Source organism: Canis lupus, chromosome 37, assembly GCF_011100685.1.
Source record: "Canis lupus familiaris isolate Mischka breed German Shepherd chromosome 37, alternate assembly UU_Cfam_GSD_1.0, whole genome shotgun sequence".
Taxonomy (NCBI): Eukaryota; Metazoa; Chordata; class Mammalia; order Carnivora; family Canidae; genus Canis; species Canis lupus.
Window position 1 is genome coordinate 15,372,192 of NC_049258.1, and position 23,416 is coordinate 15,395,607.

The 23,416-nt window shown below is 41.8% G+C and overlaps 1 protein-coding gene across 6 annotated transcripts in view; it reads right to left on the bottom strand.

The window, feature by feature from the left end:
- Window positions 1-4,024: 4,024 nt before the first annotated feature.
- The window catches only part of KLF7 (Kruppel like factor 7), a 95,349-nt gene continuing 75,957 nt past the window's right edge, over window positions 4,025-23,416 (bottom strand). For 3 of the 6 annotated variants that reach the window (XM_038585552.1, XM_038585551.1, XM_038585549.1), the window contains 2 exons: window positions 17,305-17,428; window positions 4,025-10,279 (listed from right to left, as the gene is read on the bottom strand). In XM_038585552.1, the coding sequence (XP_038441480.1) occupies window positions 10,228-10,279; window positions 17,305-17,428 (176 nt within the window). In that variant the 3' untranslated portion in view covers window positions 4,025-10,227. Of the gene's footprint in view, window positions 10,280-11,835; window positions 11,918-17,304; window positions 17,429-23,416 lie in introns of all 6 variants that reach the window. The other 3 variants (XR_005385288.1, XM_038585553.1, XM_038585554.1) reach the window with 3 other exon arrangements.

The following is a 23,416-nucleotide window of genomic DNA, read 5'->3' on the forward strand; positions in this document are numbered from 1 at the left end:
AGAAACATACCAGGAAGGTGAGCACATTTTTTGAAGTCATATTTTATAGCATATACATTTTTTTCTAGGCATTGACTATTGATTGGGGGCAGGAGGAAAAGATGATTTCCTTGATGCAGTCAATGCCTAATGTCTAGGGCTCCATTCTCAGGATAACGGTGTGACCTGGCCATAAGCCCATCCACTGAGAGTGCTTTTCCCTGAGGGAAGATGGGTGTTCCAAGGATGGGAAAACATGGCAGAGAATGCATGCTCACTTCACTCACGGTCACATTATCTGCTTCCTCCTAAGAGACCTCTGGGTCCTTAAGTAACTTCCCAGTCATCAAATCAGTCTTTATTAAATTTTCACATGCACTTAGTTTTAGATTCAATTTGAAATGTGCTCCAAGGAGCATCGTATGGACTAAATAATTAGCTAAAGAGAAATGGAACAGAATAGATTTTAGACTATGGCACAGAACAGTGTCTCTCCACTACCCTCAGTAGTAATTGTCTTTTAATGTGACACAATGAGCAATATTTTTATTTTGAGTTATACCCTTATTTTCATTTGTATTGAAAGGAAAAACAGTTGAATCAGTGGTTTCAGGTATATTTTTGCTTAGAAGAAGCTAAAACACTACATACTTGTTTCATACCTTGAAACAAAGGTTTCAAACAGTGGGCCGATTTAAAAACTATATATTAAGGAAGTAACAGTGCAAGGATATTGTAAGAATCCAAAATGTCATACTCAAGTGACTGAAGTTTGAGGAACACTGCCAATATTAGTAGAGCATTACTGCATATCAACAATCCTGGGTTGACTCTTGGTTCTGCAAAGGATATGCTAGACAGCCTTTGGCAAGTTGCAACCTCTCTGAGCCACAGTTTACTCAAGTACAACGGTAGCCTGAAAAGAGATCTCTAACTTCCCTTCCAATTCTAGTGTGTGATGATTTATCCATATTTAATGTTACCTTCTGTAACTTATGGGCAGGATATGGGGAAATAAAGTCAGCCTCGTCAACGGTGATGTCATGGCTAGACACACATCAGCATTAAGTTAGCTCCTGGATTATCCAAAAGCAGGGAGGTATAGAGGAAAGTCCACTGGATTGAGAGTCAGGGGAACTGGGAGCCAGCTCTGCCATTTACTCTGCCCCTGGGCCTTCACAAAGTCATGTGGCCTCTTTGAGCCTTGAGTTCTTTATTTGTGAGGGCAAAGGGTCATGATGGTGAATGATACCTATTCCATTACTATGCAGTCTTGTTGGACAGCTCAAATTCAGTGCATATAAAGTGAAATTCTATACAAACTTAAACTTCTTCTACCACCTTTTTCTGTTTTATCATTTCATCATTTTAAAATAGTGTGGTGGTACATATAACTCTATTGTAATCAGATAGAATTGTTTAAAAAGTAAAAGGTTAAGCGATGCCTGGGTGGCACAGTCAGTTAAGCATCCAACTCTTGATTTCAGCTCAGGTCTTGATCTCAGGCTTGTGAGTTCAAGCACCGTGTCAGGCTCCACACCCAGGTTAAGTTCAAGATGGTCAATATTGATCATTTTTAATAGCTCAGATAAAATGTTTAATGTTGGAGAAGGAATCATGAATTGGTTCATTATGGATACCCCAGAAAACCCTCACCTAGCAGTCACCTCAAAATACTGCTATGGTTATAAGTTTTAACCATCTCCTCTTCTAAACCTATAATCAGAGTGGAAGATGGGCTAGATATACTATTTATCAATTGCACTGAGCTTTGCTTTGTGTGAGATTCCTCTCCATTGGCACAGTACCCAACTGGATATGCAATCCCAGATTACAACTGTCATGAGGTTTATGTACTTTATTCCCCTAGGATAGCCAGGTTACACTTTCAGACTACAGCCTGTTGAATTAGGATTATAGCTATTTTTTGCCTTTACCAAGTTACCCAGCTTTCTTCTCTGATTTGCTAGTTGACAAGGAAGCAAATATTGGTAGAAGTTGATATAAAGAGCACACATCTAATACGGAGGACACAGCAGAGAAAGTAGAGTCACAGAGTGTAAAGTGTGGAGTCATTTGATGTGAGGTCCATAATCCCAAAGTTGGGAGTCATCTCTGAATTTATATTGCATTGCAGAAATGGATGCTCAAAATGTTGTAAAGTGGGGAGTGTTTTTAAACATATTTTAAGCAAAAGTTAAGTCTCTAAATGTGGAAACTTCAGTTGTCTAGAATATCCCCTTATGTAAACCATCTCGTTTCCTTATGTGAAATGATAGGACTTATTACCCTTTCCTCATTTCAACACAGTGCTGGTTGTCCTCCACCTGAAACATCCAATTTGCTATTCTCTTATAAATCAGATTTTTATTACAGAATAAATAACTCCTGTTTTTTTTTAAAAGATTTATTTTAGAGTGAGCACAAGTCGGGGGAGGGGTAGAGGGAGAGGAAGAGAGAGAAAACTCAAGAAGACTCCCCACTGAGCAAGGAGCCCAACGTGGGGCTTGATCTCAGGGACTTGGCATCATGACCTGAGCTGAAATCAAGAGCCTGCCACTCAATCTACTGAGCCACCCAGGTGTCTCATAACCCTTGTTCTAAGTAATACTGCAAAGCTATCTTATTCTTCCTCCTGCAAAGAAATTTCTAGGCTAATGACTTGGGTTAGGAGAATTAAGTTACTCATCTAGTTATGGAACATCTGAATGATCAGGAACCAGGAGACTGGTCTGTGGATTCTGGGCCAGTGCTTTTTCCTGGATCTCAAAGTTTCTCCTCAGTTGGCCTTGGGGTTGCCCTGTTGCCCAACTCACTTGTCTTCTTGGGAGATGTGGCAACTGATATTTACAACTTTCTAAAACATTTTCCTGGCCCCTGCATCGCCTACTGTTTCTTGTAACTGAAGTTTTATTAGGGTGAGGGCATAACCACTCAGGTCCCCTTCCAGACCCACCACAACCATCCTTACACCTGCTTTCCTATTCAGAGACTGGGACGGGACATGTCTGTGCCAACAAACGAAGTTCAGTCACTGCAGCCACAGTTTTTTGTGTGAAAATTTATGGAAGAGTTTCTTGTCAGATTCATTTGATGAGGGGCTGAAATTACTCACCATTGTATCCGTTCCCAAATCCAAAGCTTGAAAAGAGAGCTCGAGGAGCGATGTGTCCTCGTAAGTGAGAAAGGTGTATCCTGTTGTTTCCAGTGAATGATACCACTTCTCTTGGGGACTCGCCCTGCAAGGGATGCTGGGATAATAACACCAGTTAGGTTCTCTACCTTCCTCCTCACCTGGATATTCTTTCCTGGAGGTGGTGCGTGGAAGAGAAGATTTTAGTGAGCGTTCTTTTTGGTTCTGTGAGTTTTCCCTAGAGTTTTCATCTGCCTCTTTTCAGTGTTTGTGGTTGCTTATGTTTGCATCTACCTTCCTGCCCTGCATGTGGCCACCTGAAGTCTTCCACCTCTGCTCAGCCATCTCTGCTTTACTTTGTTCCCAACCATCTCCTGTGTGCTGACTTGTCCATCCCCTCACCTCACTTATTCCCTCCAGCCTTGGCCCTTCTTCCCTCCTCCACAAACAATTTCCAGTTATCCTTTCCAAATATGCTCCTATGTAACACTGTCCCAGAACAAACTTGCCCCTTCTCTTATCAAATAAACTGCTTTCAATAAGCCTCTCCTAACTCCCGAAACAAACATCCCATAATCCACCTCGCTCTAAAATATTGCTTTTCATAACCTCCATTTGCTCTCCTCCCCTCAAAGAAACAAACTGTCTTCAGAGTTCCTTCTTATTTGGGCACAGAGCTACCTCAGTGAAACCGTAAAACACACATACACAAACACACACACACACACACACACACACACACGACCAACAACCTCCCGAACAAAGAAAAATGACCTAATATAATCTTGCCTTCCCTTTCCCTCCCTGAGAAAGAAAACTCTCGTGAGGTATATAAGGACCCATTTGTGTCTCTGAGGATTTTCTTCTTCCTGATGAAATAAGCTAAGGAGAAATACAGTAAGGCATTCCAAGGCCAAACACATTCTACTGTTTATTACACATATTACATTCTTAAATAAAAATGCGTCACATAACATTTTTTGCATAGATATCTTACAATATACCAATTTAAAAAAGAATTATGAAACAGACCAGTAACAAAAATAAATTTTTTCTTCATTAATAATTTTGTAACATTAACATACCACCATCATATAATACAAATAATAGTTTTAAATCTTAAGACTTTTGTACAGCAAAAAAACTTGACAAAGTAATATATTTATATATATATATAAAAAGCTTAAAAAAAATAAAATGTCAAAAAAAGGCATAACCGAGGGCTATAAGACTGGGTACTTCTGTGATATATTATAAATACCAGAGAAGGCCTGAGAGAATGTGACCGGGGGAGGCGGGGGAGGGGAGGGGACTGGGAGGAGGTCTCTCCGAACACACTTGTTAGACACATCTGGCAAAAAGAAAATGTATAGTGCAAAAACAAATTTCTTCAAGCAACTGTTAAGAGGAGAATAGAGACTGGAAAGCAAAGTGGTGGTGGCTGGGGAGTTGTGTGGCGGGAATGGGGACAGAGTGATGAGAGAGAAGGGGGTTTGGGGGGTATTTACGGAAAGGAAGGGGAGGCTGCAAAAACATTAAACATTTATTTTTGCCTCTGTGTTAGCAAGGAGATCTTGGCCATAATAGGTGTATTTTTCCTCCCTGGAATGAAGCAGAAGTGAAAGATAAGGAAATTAAACCAAGTCTGGGTTTAGATAGGAAATGCATGCTGGAAAAAACTAAAATCAAATCAAAAGTTTGAGAACCAGCCAATGAGCCCCAAAGCCTTTCAGGAGCTAGATTTGCAGAAATCATTCTGCCTCCAGTCCAAAGGCCTAGGATTAAAATGTCCCCTCTCCCCACCCTCCGCCCCTCCCCTCCATGTGGAACTCCCAGTGTGGTTTCAATATACTGGCATTATAAGCATCCATCCCCCCCAAAAGATATTAGGCACTGGTGGCTACTCCTCTTAAACATCAGTAGCCTGTTTTCCTTCTGCGAAGGTACAATAGGTACATCTGCACACGTGCATGGCATGTGCACACATACCACCCTCATTATTCTGACGTGGGGTCCATTTTATGGCAGTAGACAGAAGCTGGAGTCAAAGCAATTTACGATTCCAAAGCTTACAGTTGAAAAAAATTGTATAAACAGTCCCCAACAAAGAACGTTATCACCCTTCCCTCATGACCGCTGAGAGGGAGCCCTGTTTGAAAAGAGTATCTGGTTTGGGATATTAGTGAAGTGATGGCCCAGGATTTCGCTCTCCCATTTTCTGATACCTGTTTCCCGAGGACTTACAAACGCAAATGCAAAACACCTGAAGAATACAGTACTCTATTGGAAGGGCGCGCATAAGAAAGTGAATTGCAGCTTGATTTTCCCCCTGTTCCTTCCGGGATCTATTAGGAACCAGCAGAGGGGACGTAAGAGTGTTAAAAGCAAGAGAAAACCCTGAAGCCTCAGGCCATTAGTCACAGGATCTCACATTTACAAGCAGTTTTTGTTTCCTTGGACACATTTTTGTTGTTCTATCTCAAGTATTCCCAAAGATCCTCACTGAGGAAAGTAGGCCATCAAAGAGGCATTGATGGACGCTCAGGCCAGCCCCACTAGTTTTCCAAACTGAGATATCACCATGTTTACCGAAATGTAACCCAGACTCAGAATTCGAATTCTCTCCTCCTGCCCCCACCCCACGCTTGGCAGGTGGCCACTTCTGGAAGATGCCAGGGAAAGCTTCCACAAGTACATTTCAAACAGGTTCCACTTAACGAATTTTCACTTTGGCAAAGATCCGGGTGCAAAATTATGGCCAGAAATGCCGGCCCTCGTCAGATCTTTTAAAAAGAAAGAAAGAATGAACCTGCTTTTTGCAGTTAAATACGTTGCATCTCTCTGACTTTCCCTACCTTCTTCCTTCTCCTAAAACCAAACTCATGCAAAAGAGAGGACAAAAGCACTGTGCACTGTATTTTATATTTTATGAAGCGACTTCCATCGAGGAAATCACTTTGAACCAATGAAACTGATCACTAAGATGTTGTCATTGTTGCCGGTTGAGTTAATTTCTTTTGACTTTGCCATCAAATTCAGGCATGGGGGCTATGGGCGGAATGTTCTGAATGCACTAGGTGAGCTGCCCTGAAAGTCCCATTTATTTCCCCTTTGATGCAAATAGACATGGCTAATCTGGAAGCTTTATCCCAAACTAAAGCCCCTAAAAAAATCTTCTCTGGCTTCTGGATTCAAAGAAGATTTTTTAAAAGTAGGAATCAGTTCTGCAAATCGTGCGTGAGGTTGGCTTTCTTTTTACCCTGTTATAATCAGGCAATCTAAGATGTAAAAAGGGCACAAGAGGTGCAGGAGGGGAGGAGACAGGGGATTTGAAGGGCTTTGCAAGGGAAAGCACATAGAAGGGAGAAGGAAATGGTCAGCATGAAGTTCATTTTGGGGTCTCCGATATTTTTATAAAATGCAGCTTTGTCACGGAATCTGAACATTTCTTTTTCTGGACATAGTACTCATCACCACCAGGCTTTAAGCTGGGCCAATTAACCATTAGTGGGGCAGGAGGCCAGTAGCTAGGAGAAGCATCATAATTTCATGTTTCCACATCTTTGACTTACAGCCATGTGGTAGGAGAAAGAAGCACAACTTGAAATAAAGAAAATTGTCAATGGCTTAGAAACACTCTTTCTCTATACATCGAACTCTGAACCCTGGATCAAATGTGCTTGAGAGGACAACCACAAGAAACACCATGCTAGGTTTTTCCTTCCAAATTTGGGATCCCCGGAAATGTCAGGAGGTGACAATTTAAATGAGAAAGCGGTTTGATGTGTTTTAAATGTCCAGTAAAGCACTATTTTAAATAACCTGTCCTCCTGGGAGCCAAGTATTTTCAGATGGTTATTTCTTGGAAAGCCTGTTCTCTCTGGCAGGCTCTTACCAACCACCTCTGCCATTTCAGAGATGATGGACATTTTATCACAAATCCGTTTCGAAAATGATTGGCGCTACCCTCGCTGTTATGGATAGGTTATCGTTCACAGGTGTCAATTGGGCTAGAGAAGAACAGTTTCCAAGCCATACACTTAGCACCCACCAAATTTCAGGCCAATTCTCACAGTCCACAAATGACTCTGAAGCAAGCAAGCCCCACCATCATGGTTCAGTGCACCCTGCTCTGAGAAAGGTCAGGAGCACAGTACAAAGGACCTCACTGATACAAAAGAGAGAGGAATCACTGAACATTTCAGACACTGATGAGGACCAAAGGGTCTTTGTTCTGCCACATTCAAATGAGAACTTTTCAAGACCACAGATGACAACAGGGAGCAAACAAGCAATGATTACTCTTTTGCATTCTTTTTTTTTTTAAACTTTCTTTTTAATAGAGCCTTGCATTGGTCAGTTCAAAAATTAAATTCAGTATTATAAACCCTTAATAATAGCATTTCGAGAGGCAAGAGCAGCTCCAGCTGGGGAGAGGACATTTGTAAATCGTGGCAGCCACGGCTAATGCCATCACTGGTATGTGCGTGCATTCATGCTGGAGGCTGCTACAGAAAGGGAAATCAACGAACCAACAAAATCTGGGGTGTCTAAAGTTTCATCTAGTGCACTGACTGGAGGCGCTACAGTTTAATACAGCTGAGGTTTAAGGTCCCTCACACATCCTTCATCCAGAAAGGATGCACCACACATTCAAATATAATCCCATGATACGCCCTGATGGACTGGCCACAAAATGCACTCAAATGCAGTAGAGAACTACGAGATTGTCAGCAAGCAGTGCTCCAGAAAATGTTTCTAAGTCATGTCTAGTTTTAAATCTTTGGAATAAAACTGATTTTTTTTTTTTTTTAAATACCCTCCAACTAACATATACAGAATTGCCTCCGGCAAATGGGCAGATTTTATGTGTGTGTGTTTTAGGGTGGTTTTTCTTTTTTTTTGTTGTTGTTGTTGTTGGTTTTTGTTCTTGTTGTTGTTGCTGTTGTTGCTGTTGTTTTGGTTTTTGGTCTACATTGAAAAAGGGGAAAAGAGAAAGAAAACTTTAAGGGCCAGACCTCAGAATGCCCAGGTGTCCCATCGGTAGCTACCGCATTTGTAATCAGGAGGCTCCTTTACCCTTTGACGGGCACTTTCAACATTTCGGGGAAGTCAAAGGTTGTAGAAAGCTGAGAAACCAAATGCCAAGGATCTTGAAGGTTGCTGTCATACATGTATTTGTGTTTCTTATATTATTATTTCCTTTTAAAGACTTCAGTTTTGCATCCCAAATAGGTATGGGGCGGCATTTTAACAGTCAATGAGTCAAACAGTCAAAGGAGGGCAGAAGGGGAGCCAGCTGGTATGAAGGAGCAGCAACCATGTGCGGACCAAATGCCATTTTTGTTTTTTAGACGTGTCTTGAAGGGATGGTCCCAGAATATACAAAATATACAATCTGTCCTAATAACCACCCCGCTTGCTTGCATAGGCCATTTAATGGTCCTAAAGGCAGTCTTTGGAGTTGAGGCCAGTGCCAGCTAGCTAAGAATGCGGGTAGATAGAGACCGATATTGGATGTGTGTGGGATGAAAAGTGAGGAATGTGAACCCCCTTGGAGTCAGCTTTTGCAGAGTAAATGTGAGGCCTCTGTTGATCCTGGGTGCTCTAGGTCACAAAGTCATGGTGGGTCTAGCCAAAAAGAATTAGAAACATGTCTCTCCTTTCAGACAGACCATGAGAGAAACTTCTCAACCCTTTCCTTAAATGTCCACCCTTCATTCCCACAATGGCATTTTGAATTGTGTGTTTTAACAAGTGGGGGAGTATGAGCTCAGTGGGTATGAGAGAGGAAGATAGGATGATATTTTCGGAAGCCACTAGACTCAGGAGGCATCCTCAGTTTTCCCCACTCCTGGAAAGAGTGATATTTTTTGGCTTTTTGTCAGGTCATAACCCAGAGTTAGGTTAAATATGCAGCTGCCCTTTTGAGACTAGCAACATCTATGCTGAGACTGGTTATAGGGCAGCAATGACACCCAGCACGGGGTTGATCACTATGCGCTGAGGTCATGATGCCTCAAGGGGGATGAGAGAACTGTGATGTCCCATCTGATTGGCTGCTTCGAGAGCTGGACATCCAGGTGCCGAGAAAGTCCTGGAGAGGTTTAGTCCATGGAGAAAAGATAAAACATTTAAGCTTCCAAATAAGCTTTTCAAGTTTTCGTTAGCAAAAACAGAGATTAAAAAGAAAAAATCTAGCACTGGCAATAAGGTGAGGCTCAAGGGATATACTGTGACTTATCATCAAGGACTTTATTCTCTTGGCCACTTTGCAGTCATGCTAGAAGTTTCCAGAATCCCTAGTGCATATGGTGTGCAAGAGTCAAAAAGTAAGAAAAGAAAACTCCTCCCTTGAGAGTGAAGTCTAGAGAAATGCAGGCCAGAAAGGTGTATGGTGTTATTCCAGTCTGCCGCCGCTAAGGCCGTTGGTATCGACTCGAAAGATCTCAATAGTACTAAGGAGAACCAAAACCGATCAACAGTTCTGTGAGGAAGTCGGACGCACGGAATAGGAGGACTTTTCACACACAAAGGACAAATAAACCAAGAGTTAATTTTGGCTACCAAACTGCAATTTGGTTTTCTAGGTCATTTTCCCCCAACTATTTAAAAAGAAACATTAGTGCTACACATATGCAACTTTACGACGTTGTATTCTCCTATCAAGTTGCACTGAGAAGCAAGTTAAATAAGCCCCTCTTACTGCCGTCCACCTGCAGAGACGTCACATCCGTTTTCTTTGATTTCCATTGGCAACAGCGGGAAATAATTCCAATAGTGCTGAAGTAAGCAGCCAGTCTGCCTTGCTGAGTTCACCTGGTTTCCTTCTTCTTCGTCTTCTACCATCTGGCAAGGGCAAGGCATAAAGAATAGACGTATATATTTTAAATATAGCTGAGTGCATGACAGTGCGTGTGTGTGGGTCTATGTGAGTGCATGTGTGTGTGTGTGTGTCTGTGTGTGTGTGTGTGTGTGTGCGTGTACACAGAGGTTTATGAGTGAGAACTTTCTTCTGCGAGGCAATGGATCCCCGCCTGAAGTCCAGCCCCCTGCCTCACGGCATTTCCTTCAGACAACGGCCGACGCCATGGCAACTCTGGCCTTTAGGGGTTTTAGATATGTCTCTTCATGTGGAGGGCAAGATGGTCAGACCTGGAAAAACACCTAGGAAATATAAACAACAACAAGGATATAAGAGGGGTCCAGGCAACAACCTCAACTTCCAGCACCCCTTAGAAAATGATTAACCCTACCTCAACAAGGCAGTACATATGTCCTAAGAAACAAGGTGGTGTGTGGGAAAGGTGAGCTCAGGGTCAGACTGCGTGGGTTCGAACCCCCAGTTCTTCCCATCCTTGTGTGACTCTGAGCATGTTAACCTTTCTGTGCCTTCATTCATTGTCAGTAAAATGGGGATAATTGTAGCACTCGCTGCATGGGCTGGTTTATGGGGATTAAATAAGATGATCTATGTAAAGTGCTTAGAATATTGCCTCACACATAGTAAGATGTCAGCAAATGTTAACTATTATCATAGTCATCATTATTAAAGAAGAAACTACTATGAAGGCACTTCAGAAACACGGGACATACCCATATACCAGAAGTATGGCAGAAAATGATTAGCTCATATTTTCCAATGGTGGAACTCATTTCAACACCCAGAGTTGAATCTTGAACTTTATAATGAAGGCCCAGAAATGCTGCCTGTGATACCTACAGGTCTCTATTATACCAGTCAAGAAAAAGAATGGAGAAGTGAGTTCCCGTTTACTGAGAATGAGATAACATGCAGGCATGTACTAGGTATTTCTTCAACATTACCCAGTACCATTCTTGGCAACTATCCATGCTAAGCATTCACACCTCTTGTGTGTGTGTGTGTGTGTGTGTGTGTGGTAAGGAAACTGAGGCAAGGGTCCTGTAGCTAGTGAGTGGTAGACCTGGAATTCAAACCCAGGCAGACCCGCAAGTCCACTCTTTTGAATGCCCACGCTTTCTAATGCCCAGTTTTCTTGGTGCCTGAGGTCCACCACTGAGTCTCTTCCTCAGCCTCAGAGTGGAGGCAGTGGTCATCTTCACTATCCTTTCCTTTGACACTCACAACTTGATCTTCTCTTGGGTAGCCATGCTCCTGCACTCCTAGTTGTATGGGGCTGACCCTTCTTCTAAGGGTAAAGCTATGACCATAGTGGTCTGCTTAAGCTATAGTCAAGTGACCCATCAAGGTTCATGAGAGCTAGTCCTGGAACACTGGAGAGCTAGTCCTGGAACTATTCAAAGGGAGAAGCTCTTTTCCCACTGGGGCTGCTATGCTACTAACACTGAAGGTGGAGCTGTTGGTATCCATATGGCAATGTGGGAAAGAGCCTGTTGAGAACAAAGTCAACAGAGAAAAATGGGCCAGAGGATAGAAAGAGAGAGAAAGAAGACTGATGACAACATCTGGAGACCCTGGATCCAGCCAAACCTAAAGACCAATCTAATTTTGGTCTTCTTAGTCAGTTGAACTAATAAATACTCTTCAAAGATAATGTCAGTCTGAGTCAGGTTTCTGTATCATATAACTAATGGAGTGGGCATTTCTATATCCCCACAGCCTACCATCTAAGGCTCTGGCTAGAATCCCAGTAAAGTCAGCACATGAGATAGCAATCATTCCTAGCTCTGAGTGTGTGCTCTCCCTCTGGATTCTTTTCTTGAAACTGACCATCTCTTACCTGTGAGGATATTCCCAGGCTCTCCAGAGGCCCAAGACATGCTCGCAGTCCAACATTCTCGTTATGATGTTAACAAGCTGCCCTGTTAGCAAGATTTCCTGTTCAATGCAGGATTTCCCCATGTTTGTTCATTCTTAAAACAAACAAACAAAAAAATCTACCCTATCTCCTGACCCCAACGTTCTCCACCCACTCTGTTTGTGTTGATTTTTTTTAAATAGGCACACACATGCAGGTTAGAACCCCAAGGAAATGAAGTAAAAAAGAACCATGGCAAAATCGGAGATACATAAGAATGGTAAGGTATTGTAGAAAATAATCTAACTCAATAACTTATTGAGTAATAATAATTCTAATTATACCCACTTATTTCAGGCCCTAATTTAATATCAATAAGATATTTGGATAATCGCTTAGAGTGCCATCTGAAAGGGATTTAATTTACCATAAAACACTGATAAATATTCTTTAAAAGTAAGTGCTTGATGTCACTAGTATACAGAATAGCAATACAGCCTATAGGGAATTCGGCAGTTAACTCCCGTGACTGTCTTATCCTGAGGGCACGCTCTCGCTGCCTGTTCTCTTTCTTCCCTCCCTCCCTCCCTGTCTCCTTTCTTACCTCCCTCCTTCCTTCCTTCATCTCAACAGCCTAGAGAAAGAAGATCTAAGTTGGGAAGTTCTTTTTGTAGGCATTTCCTTTTTAAAGTTAACATCCTTAACAAGAACTCTATAAAGAAGATGCCATTCTTATCCCTTCCACCAGCTGAGATAGTCATCAAAAAGAGGCGAAGCCAAAATCTGAACCCCAGTAGTGTGACTCTGGAGCCCATGTTCTAGCCACACCTGCTCTTTAAACTGAGTAGAAGGGAGAGCTAAACTGTCAGTTTAAGGAGTCTGTAGTAGGTAGAATAATGGGTTCCCCCTCAACCAAATATCCACACCTAATCCCTGGAAACTGTAAATATGTTACATGATGTGGTAAAGGGGAATTAGGGCTGTGGATGGAATTAATTTGCTAACCACCTGATTCTAAAATAGGAAGATTATTCTGGATTATCTGGTAGGGCCAATGTCATCTTGAATATCCTTGAAAATGGAAGAGGGAGTTGAAAGAGAACACAGAAGCAGCATGAGAAGGACTCAACAGCTTGGATGATGGAGGGATGGGGTAAGCAGGCAAGAAATGTGGGCCACCTCTAGAAGCTGGAAAAGATGAGGAAATGGATTCTCTCTAGAGCATCTAGAAAAAAACACAGCACTGCCAATACCTTGATTATACCCAGCTGACCTTCTAACCCACAGGTTACCTATAAGATGTTACCTAAAAGGTACAACATTTGTCAAGTTAAACAAAAATCATACTAAATTTGTGGCAATTGATAATGGTAGCAACTAGAAAATGAATCCAGAAGTCAGTCTAGTCCGACCTGAGCAGTGACACCTGCGAGAAAGCAACAAAACAGGCACCAGGATCCTGCCTGAGAGAGGAACATAAGGATTGGAGATGGTAGAGGTGAAGGAACGGTTCTTGGCCTGGGGACAAAACTTCTTTCCTTTCCTTTCTAATTCCTGGAGACCTAAGGGAAAAATAGCATTCTTGATACAGAATTTCATTTGCAGAAACCATTTAGTGATGTATGCATTCCAGACTTTTCTTCTGCCTTTGCCCTTTGCCTAGTGTGTGCTGGGTATCTAGCAATATATGTACAAGCATCTATCTTTATGCTTCGAGATCTTGCAGGGAAAAAGAAAAGTTAAAAAAGAAAACAACAAGTTTTTAATGTGGTGTGAAATCTAACTGTACTCCTCCCAAACTGAACCAGAACTTGTTATTTGTTCAGATTCTTGGAAGTAGATGGTGCCTAGAATTTAGACTAGGTCTCTCACCATTGGGGTTTTACTTAAATTCAATATACCAGCAAGCTACTTAGTCAGGATTAATTTATATTTATTAATTTACACTTACGGAGCTCCATATAAGAATAGTAAAAGGTAACAGATAAACTCACCACCTAGAAATGTGGGATCAAATAATTCTAAGAGTAATATACCCCCAGAGGGTATTTATGACTATACAGTCCTCGGATGACCTTAAATAAGAAGGTCCTTAATGACTGAAATTTGTTCATTATAGAGAACTAGTCAAACCTTTATTGCCATTTCCTTGGGTTTATGGAAAAGGCACAGTAAAGGCATGTGGGTATTAAAGCAACCCTCCAGGGCACCAAAGGGGCTAGATATGGGTTGGTATTTGTTACTGCCTATAAGTAGATCGATTCAAAGATCAAAATGTGTCCTTCCGACCGCCCAAGATCTTGAAGGTACTACTCTGATAGCAGCCTCCCTGAGTTATAACTGTGCTCAGCTGACAGAACGATAGCCTGTGTAAACCACTGGTAGAAATAGAGCCCTGTTTACCATCAGTAGCAGCCTCATGCTGTATGGGCTGGGAAACAGGGCTCACTCCTCTAGGGTGAGCAGCTGGTCCCTCCATGGCTTACGGTTCAGTCTGATGGCCAGGAAGTGGGAGAGCCTCGCTGCTTTCCCCCCCAGCCCAGACCTGAAGCCAGAGGTCACAAAACCCAATGTCTTCAGGGGCCCACAGATAAAGGAAATGAGTGCAATGGGTTAAGGACTATCTGGTTCTACTTTTGATAAGGCACGGATATGAAGAAATACCACTCTTCTGTAAGAGGACAAAACTGAGCAAGCGCAATGATGATGGCAACTGATGGTATGGCTTCATATTGGGGAGACCGCAGGAAGTGGTGGGAACAGTGAGAAATTAGTGATCACATGGCCATCACAAATGGGTAGTGATTACTATTTAGGTTCAGAAAATTATGGCCACATGGGAATGTGAGCCCAGTGTTACCAGATCTCCTGGTTTTTCCAGACAAAGCCAGAGATGCAGACATTTTTGTGGCATCTAGTAATTTTAAAAGTAAGTAAAGCAAATAAACAAACTCTCATTTATTTTTTTCAATCTACCCAATAGCAAAATAAAAGTACAAATTAGACTTGGTATATGCTTTAAAGACAGAAAGCCCCAAACCTAGCTTAGCCTCTAGAGTGGTCTGATTTCTCAAATTATAAGAAAGCAAGACAGAGGTTTCTTAACGCTTATTATACACAGTGTGTTACCAACAGGATTCAGAGTCCTGCTAAGGGCTACAGATGCCCTCTTTTCTGAAGGTAAAAGTCTGCTAAGGAATGCCAGCTTCCAGTCACGCCAGGCTTTCCTTTCATCTGCTTTGGGACCACTCCAATTCCCCATGCCACCTCCTGGACCTGCTCTATTCTTAGCACAATCACTGCAATTGAAATGTAAGGTGCTGCTGGTCGTGAGACACTAATGAGAATCCAACCCTATATTTCTGACATTGTCAAAAATGCACTGACTCTTGGCCAATGCCACAGGACTTTGACCCAGATCTCCCCCAAATCACACTCTCCCCCAAATACCATGACAGAATTTGTACCAACTGCTCAGCAAATTTCTAGCTCCAGGAACCATATATTTTGGTAAAGAAAAATAAAGAAAAAGACTAACCAAATTACCCATCTCTGACATCTTCCCTGATCCAGTTGGCTTGAAATATTTCGCCACATAAATCATACAAATGGTCAGATTTAATCCTAGTATATCAACTGTTGGACAGTTGTAAATTCTTCAGTAAGTCAGTTGATCTGCAGAGAGGAATACTAACTCTGGCAATTTCCCAATAAGAATTCTTGGTCCATTCCTAAGAATGAATGCAATCTATAACGCACAATCTCCACGTAATAGCCTTATCACCCTTCAGGGATGGGCGACTTTTGTGTATGCCTACTACTACCATAGTTGACAACTCACAGGGGATTCATCTTCATCCCAGTTGATATAATGCTCTTCCTCAAAGGACTGTGGGCAAAGAGGCACCCTCTATGCAGCTTCTTTATTAGTGGCCAGGAGTAGAGAGAAATGAACTTGAGATGGCAGTTGAGGGAAGATGTCAAATAAGAAGAAATATTACTGAAGTATAATCCTGTAGCAAAACAGCCACTGATTCACATAAATTCAGGGGGCCTTGGAGATAATGGGATAGAAATTAAAAAACAGGTTACATTCTTGGGTAGCAGAGGAGAGAACTCCAAGGGAATGAGAGACAATAGCTTTGTAAAGTGGACTTCCTCAGCCCTGGGGTGGGAGGTTATCTCTGAACTCCAGGAGGCATGGGGGCTTTATTTAGTTCTTAAAGAATGAAGATAAGAGGAAAATAGCCTCTTCAGGAAGAAGAAAAAAAGGAGGAAAAACATGAATGCTCCTTTATAAGCATCTTAAGGGAGCACCAAGCTAACTGGCCACCCATGAGATTTGGCCACTACCGCTCTGCTCTCCAAACAAACACATGCTACTACAGAGCAAGGCCTGGTGCAGGGAGGTGCCAGCACAGGGACTGGGAGGCAGGATGTGAAAGCGATCGCATTTCCTCCCACGGAGAGCCAGGCCTCTACGGACATCCTGCACACCCCTCCTGCCATCCTGCGAGCTGGGGAACCCTGAGGCTTTCAGGGCTTTTATCGTATTAGAAGCATTTTTCTCATCATAACTGAGACCTTTAGTATTGCATTAAAAAGATGGTTAATTTTCTTAAGCTTCCTTTTAAACACAGAAATAGGATTAGAAGGATAACATGCTCAGATGCAAGCCCATTATTTGATTATGTCTAAACCTAATCCTGCCTTCACCTTGGCCTGCAGAGTCTCCATTTTGGGGTTTATTGGTTGATAATGCCAGGGCTGTCAGATACTATTACTTGTGTAGTATCTGTTGCTACGTGCTCTTTCTTCCACCATCAAATGCTGAAGGTTGGAAATTGAATTATATAGGATCAGTTCTCAAAGCTTCACCATCTTTTAGACCTTTGTACCTATTTTCAAAGGAGAAAGAATGATTCAGGCCCCCAAAGAATGGGGACTCTCTCCAGTAAATTCATTTGTAACAACGCTTCAGAGGAAAGCCTTATGCGTAACCTTCTTTCCACTAAGCAGGCTTTCTATATTTTCATATGATTAAGAATCAGGAAAAACGGTATTGATGTTAATAAAAAGATCAGAAGGAACAGCTATAGATGACCATTCCCTATCCTATTACTTTCCATATTATAGTAAAATCATCTATCACATCATCTCCCTGAGGGTAGGAACTGTGTCTCCTTGCCATGCATGGCTCCCATGATTCCCGGCCCAAAGCTGGTGCTCAGTACTTGTGTGACTGAACCAAGAATTCATCTCATCTCTGGATTATACACAAGAAGGCACCCTTATCCCACTGGTTTTCTCAGTGGAGAAGTAAAAGGCATTCACAGGCCTGAGTGTCTGAGGCAGAGGCTTGGGATAACCCCAGAAGCACACAGACAGCCCACCCCATGACCCACCTCACCTTCTCCCCTCCCCGTCCCAGCAGCTTCTAGGTTTCTTTACCTGTCGCAGTGGTTGCATTTAAAGGGCTTTGCACCTGTGTGTTTCCTGTAGTGCCTCGTGAGCTCATCGCTTCGTGCAAAACGCCATTCACACCCTTCCCATGAGCACTTATAAGGCTTCTCACCTGCAAGAAGAGATGGAATGACCATGGTCAACACCAGGAACAAAATGGCCACAGGCCTCATTAGTTTCTCCTACCTATCTGTCGTCTTGGAAAAGAGTTATATTATAAATCATTCTTGAAAGTCTACATTTCCTAATACAGTTTGTCACATTTTCTTTAGACTCCTGGTATTTTGTTGTTGCTGTCGTTGTTGTCGTTGTTTTAACCTTCAAGAATGGTTTCAGAGGATCTTCTAATCTGGAGCTGTCACTTCAGTTCCCAGTCAGAATATTTCCTTCAACTGGTGAGGGATCAATTTTTATTTATTTTCTATTCCCTGGAGCACTTCGACCCCCACTGTCCAAGTAGAAAGGAAATGTGCTATTTTCATCTGAACCACAAATGCTTCTAATTCTATTTTTCTCCAGAACCTACAGTAATTTACCATTTCAGCCTTTTTAGCCTTCTCCCTCCTACCACAAACTGGAGCCAGGGAGCTGACGGACAAGGCAAACAGCTCAGGTCTCCCAGAACCACTGTTCCTTCCAGTAAATGGGAGTGGATGAACAGTCATGAGAAAGCACTACCATTCGAGAATAAAACAAAGATCACCTGATGATTCCTGGCGTTTATGTAGAATGCAGTCACAAAGTCCTGTTTGAGAAGCCCATAACCTAATCACTCTAGAGCATTCATATTAGACAGAGATACAGAGTATCACAAAATATTTTTAAAGCCAATTTGTAGAGCAAGGTTTTTGCCACACTGAAGCTGCTTATAAGTACGAAATTTGAGCTCTTGTGCTCAAGTGACCTTTTTGCACAGTAAATACAGATGGAGGAATATGTAAGAGAAAGTACATGATTTTTCCTTAAACCTTTTCTTTAACCCATCAACGTCTGTCACCAAACATGGCAAATATTTACCCTTCCAACTGTATGGTGGGCTGATTCTGATTAAGAAGAAAAATAATCTTAAGAAATCCTGAGAGTTACTGAGCCCTCCTAACTGAGAGGCAGGTGAGCTCTGAAGATGACCTTCCAGGGCCCAGCTTTCAGCACTGCCCCTAACTGGGCTAAGGTTTTTTTTTTTTTTTTTTTTTTAAGATTTTATTTATTCATTCATGAGAGACAGAGAGAGAGAGAGAGAGAGAGGCAGAGACAAAGGCAGAGGGAGAAGCAGGCTCCATGCAGGGAGCCCAACGTGGGACTTGATCCTGGGTCTCCAGGATCATGCCCTGGGCTGAAGGCTATGCTAAATCGCTGAGCCACCCAGGCTGCCCAACCCTGGGCTAAGTTAACAAACCTATCTGTGTCTCTGTTTTTCTAGAGATAATAGTAGTATGTAACTCAAAGTGCTTGGAGAGCATAACTTATATATACACACACACATATATATATATATGTTGTATATATAATACATATATTAATATATAATATGTATTATATATTAACATATATATTAACATATATTAATTAGAACACTGTCTGGCACACACATCACATCACTGGTAAATGTTATAAATTGCCAAACCTCAAATTTCAGTATACACAGGTGCCAAAGTAGTACTATGGCTGCCCCATTATTGCTCTATTTTTAATAGCTAGACCTTCACTAGGCAGCACATAAGGAGACATTGCCCAGGTACTATACTTGACCCACTTTCTTCTTTCCACCTTTTTCCTTCCCTTTAAACCTGACTACAAAGTGTTCACAATTCTTTATTTGTATCACCTAGAATTGAACCAAACATGATTGAAAATTTTATTTCATTAAATCGATGCCCTAGTGAGCCACTGCTCTATAAGGCCCATAGAGGAGAGAGGAATGAGAAACACAGGCATTTCTTTTAAAGAGAACCAAGAGGACATGAAGGAGGGCTAGAAGCACAGGAGGAAACCCATTCACTTTTGGAAATCAGAAAAAAAAAAAAAAAAAAGAATCACTGAGCAGTGTTAAAAGTTCACCTTCTGGATCCTTAAAGCCAAAATTTTAGAAAATTGTACCTGCTGAAGAGAAAGTAGCAGAAGGGGGTGGGGTGTCAAATCAACTTTGGAGTAACACACCTGGGATTGGAATTCATTACAGAACATGCCTCGGTGTCCTTCTTTGTCAAATGGGACTGAGTTCCCATGTTTGTTGTGAGATTTAAATATGTCGTCATGTGTAGGACACATATCTTGAGCCTGACACACAGTAAATAATTTCAATTTATTTTTCTCTCATGTACACCTGTGTCCTCAGAAGCTGTGTAAAGGTTGTCACCCAAAACTTTCAGAGCTCAGGTTCCAGACAGCTGAGTCTGGAGTCACTCTGGGCAACCTAAATATTGGAAAAATAGTGTTTTTAAGTTTTAAATATTTTCTCAGTGTACTGATAAAAAATGTGCCAGAAAAAGAGTGTTCTTTAGATTACTCTGAAGGACTGGGATGCTGAGGGGAATTAAAGAGACCCCAGTTGGAGAGGTATGCCCTCCCTGAGAGGCGTGTTGGCATCATTTACTTAATGTGATTGATTGCCCACCAGGCACCATTACTTCAAGGAAATCTGGCACAAACAAATAGAAAAGGAGAATGAGGCAACGTCAAAGACTTTAGAAATTCACAATGCCCTCCACATTCCTCCCCACAAGGCCTTCAAATGCAAGTAAAACTGGAGGTTCCTAGATCTCGGGGACCAAACACACCCCAAATGCAACAAGGCATCTGGAAATCCCATGACATTCTACAACAACAAGCAGAGACATCTAGTCCCCAAAATCAATCCCACAATCGAACTAACCCATCACTGGCAACCACATTTTGAAGGACACAGGAAGGACAGCGAGAAAATGGGAGGTTCAAGTAGATGTCTTTGGGTATTTTTGAAAAATTGTTATTTTAAACTGTTTGGTTTTCCCCTTGCTGAATTTTTTAAAAAATAGTTTTGTTTTTTATTTTGATAATTAAGGATTTAGTTACTTCCCAGAAACTAATGTAGACTCAATTAATTCTGGCACAAACCAACTATCCTATCCAGTGGCTATTTCAGTATTCCTGTTTGCCAGTGTATAGACAGAAACTACAGATAGTTTGACTTGGCTTTGAATTGTATCACCTCATGTTGTTTCCTGCTTGCAGCCAGAAGCAGCTCCTGTGGGTCCTAATATTTAGCCAAGACGCAGTGCTTCATCAAGCTATTTTTCCAGTGTCTGATTCATTTACCTACAAGTTGCCATTTCTGCAATTACTCACTAATATTAACTTTAAAATAACCAAGAAAGAACTTGACCAAATGAGGGGGCAGTGCCTGATACAGACAAAGTTCAGAAATCAGAGGAGGAAAAAATATTAAAAATTGGGAATAAGACTTCATATTTAAGGCTCAGAAATGGTGGGGTTAGGCTGGCCTCATTTCTAGGTTCCATTCTGGCTTCTGTAAACCAGTGTCTACTTGAAAGGCAGCAGTGAAAATCCTGTCAGTACTTTGCATGGCCAACATCACACCTCCCTAGACACCAGCACCCACTGCTTGATGTCAGGGGCAGAGCCACCTATATCCACGATGCATTAGTTTTCATCTGAACAGCCTACCTAAAGATTTCTGTGTATTTCATAAAAAGCTTAGTTTTTTTTTTCTCTATAGAAGAATGGCTTTCTTTCTAAAAGAATGGAAGAAAGGAAGAGAAAGGGGACAGATGGAGGGAGGGAAGGAGGAAGAAAGCAAGGAGGGAAGAAAAAAGAGAAAAGGGTGGGCAGTTGTAACTAGAGCAGACTTCATGCAAAATCAGCTTATCTCCTTTATCCTGCCCTCTCTTTCACCCTCCTTCTCTTCTTGCTCCACTCCAGGCACCATTTCTGGGTAGAAGACAGAAAGTGGCATACCCTTGCCCAATGCTATACTGTATGGCACCTGGGATAATGCCTGCCTTTCAGCTCACTGCAACTCAATAATAATGATCAAAAATGCTCGAGAGGTCTATATGAGACAGGCAGATGGGAGAAAAGCTTAAAACATTAGATTAGGGCTCAAGTCTGGAAGGGGTGTGTGGATGAAGGCGGGCACATAACAAACCGGATGGATGAGAGAGCATGCCAATGCCTGCACAGTTCACAGGGCCAGAAGTGGAGACACTGTCAGAACCCACCCCCCTGAATTGCAGGGGGAATATCAGGATCTACTTTTCCTCTCTGGAAATTAACCCCAGGAGACGTGTTTCCCTCAGAGGTGATAGTAGGTCTAATCAGGTGTAAATACATTTATAGCCGTACGAGGGCTCTTAAGAAGAGCTAAGGATGCTTGAGAAACAGGACTTGACATTTAGCAAGGTTGAATCATGGCAAGAATTCATGCTCTCCCACAGAATGGCCTCTGAATTGGAATGTGGGCTAAACCAGTATGGCATTTTTTTAGTTTCTTACAGAGTAACTCTCTCCACATCACGATCATCAAATTTGATTGGTCAAAATGTACATAAATACTTTTGAACATGCACCTCCAATACAAGTAGATTTAGTCATGACTTGTACAAATGTACTGATGTCCTAACATATTAGGGTATTATAAAATATGCTTTCAATACAGAAATTAAAAAGAATGGGAGTAAATTAAATACAAACGAAGCCTTACATTTTTCTTCCTGCACTCAAAAAGACTGCATTGTACACTTTACTTTAGAGGCCACTGCCCCATAGGGTAAGTGGAAACAGCTTGACTCCAAGCTCCCTGGTCTCAGTGCTTCCAGACTTGGGCCCTATAGTCCGTTCTCCTTACAGCAGTCCTTTGAAAATATAAATCAGTGTGGGTGGGTCCTTCATAGGGGATATATTTCCATATAACTGGTTTCTCTGACATCCTCTAGATTTGATTTTGTGCATTGGAAAACATTCTATGAAGCATTCTACAGACCTCACCAGACTGCCAAAGAAGTTCATGACCCAAACAAGGTTAGGAAGAAATCACAGTGTGAATGTTGCAGTAGCTTCCTGTCATTCTCAGAATCCAAGTCAAAAGCCTCAGCAGCCCCGTAGTGTAGAGTCTTCTGATCTCATCTCCTACCCCCATTCTCGGGGCCTTTGCACATACTAACCCTTGCTCTCTCACCTTATTCAGGTCCCTACTCAAGAATGTCTCCTCCTCAGAGAGCCCTACCCTCAACCATCCTCCATAAGACAGCAGATTCTATCCCCTTCTCCATAACACTTAATCACTTTGAAATTAGACTACATATTGTTTTTGTATTATTGTTTGCTTCCCCTACCAGAATGTAAGTTTTGTGCAGGCATCGGTTTTGTTTGCTATAATACTGAAGGCACTAAAGCAGGGCCTGGCTCAATGCAGTGAATGAATAAAGCATCCTGGTTCGTAACAGAGAATCAAGTGACACAGAGGGTAGGGCAGCTTGTGTGATTTCGGCCCCTGGCTTTCTATGAATTGAACTGGCTTAAGAGTAGAAAATGTTCATTTGCTGGCCAATCCTCTACTCCAGGGAATGAAGTATGGAACTACGATGGATTAAATATACCTTCACCATCAAAGATCACTTCCACTTCTTCGTGATCTTCCGCAGCCTAAAGAAAGGCATTGCCTCAAAATCTTCCTGTAATATTCAGCTCACACTTGGGACCACAGTCTCCTGAGCAACGTCCCCTCTGGGAAACCAAGTGCGTCATTTTATGGAACTCATTTATAAAGGTTCTCACTGAATATGTGTTTGGAAGAGCATGAGTGATACGTCAAATGTACCGCACCATAAATTTGCCTTTAAGATATAGGTCGTAGAATAAAATATGAAGGTGTCAGAATTGTGCATTCCAGGTTTAAAAGTGTCTTGAAAATATACATCGTTAATGCAAATTTTCTGCTTTTGTTTCCTGATCTGCAAATTTTCAAGTTCCTAATCCAATTCCTAGAGAGACTAGGACCTTGACATGCCCAGATTTCAGTTAAAACTAATTTTGTCTATTGCTTCTTACGTTTAAAAAAATGTTACTGGATTTTTATTATTTGGGCTTGTCAAAGTCCTGGTCT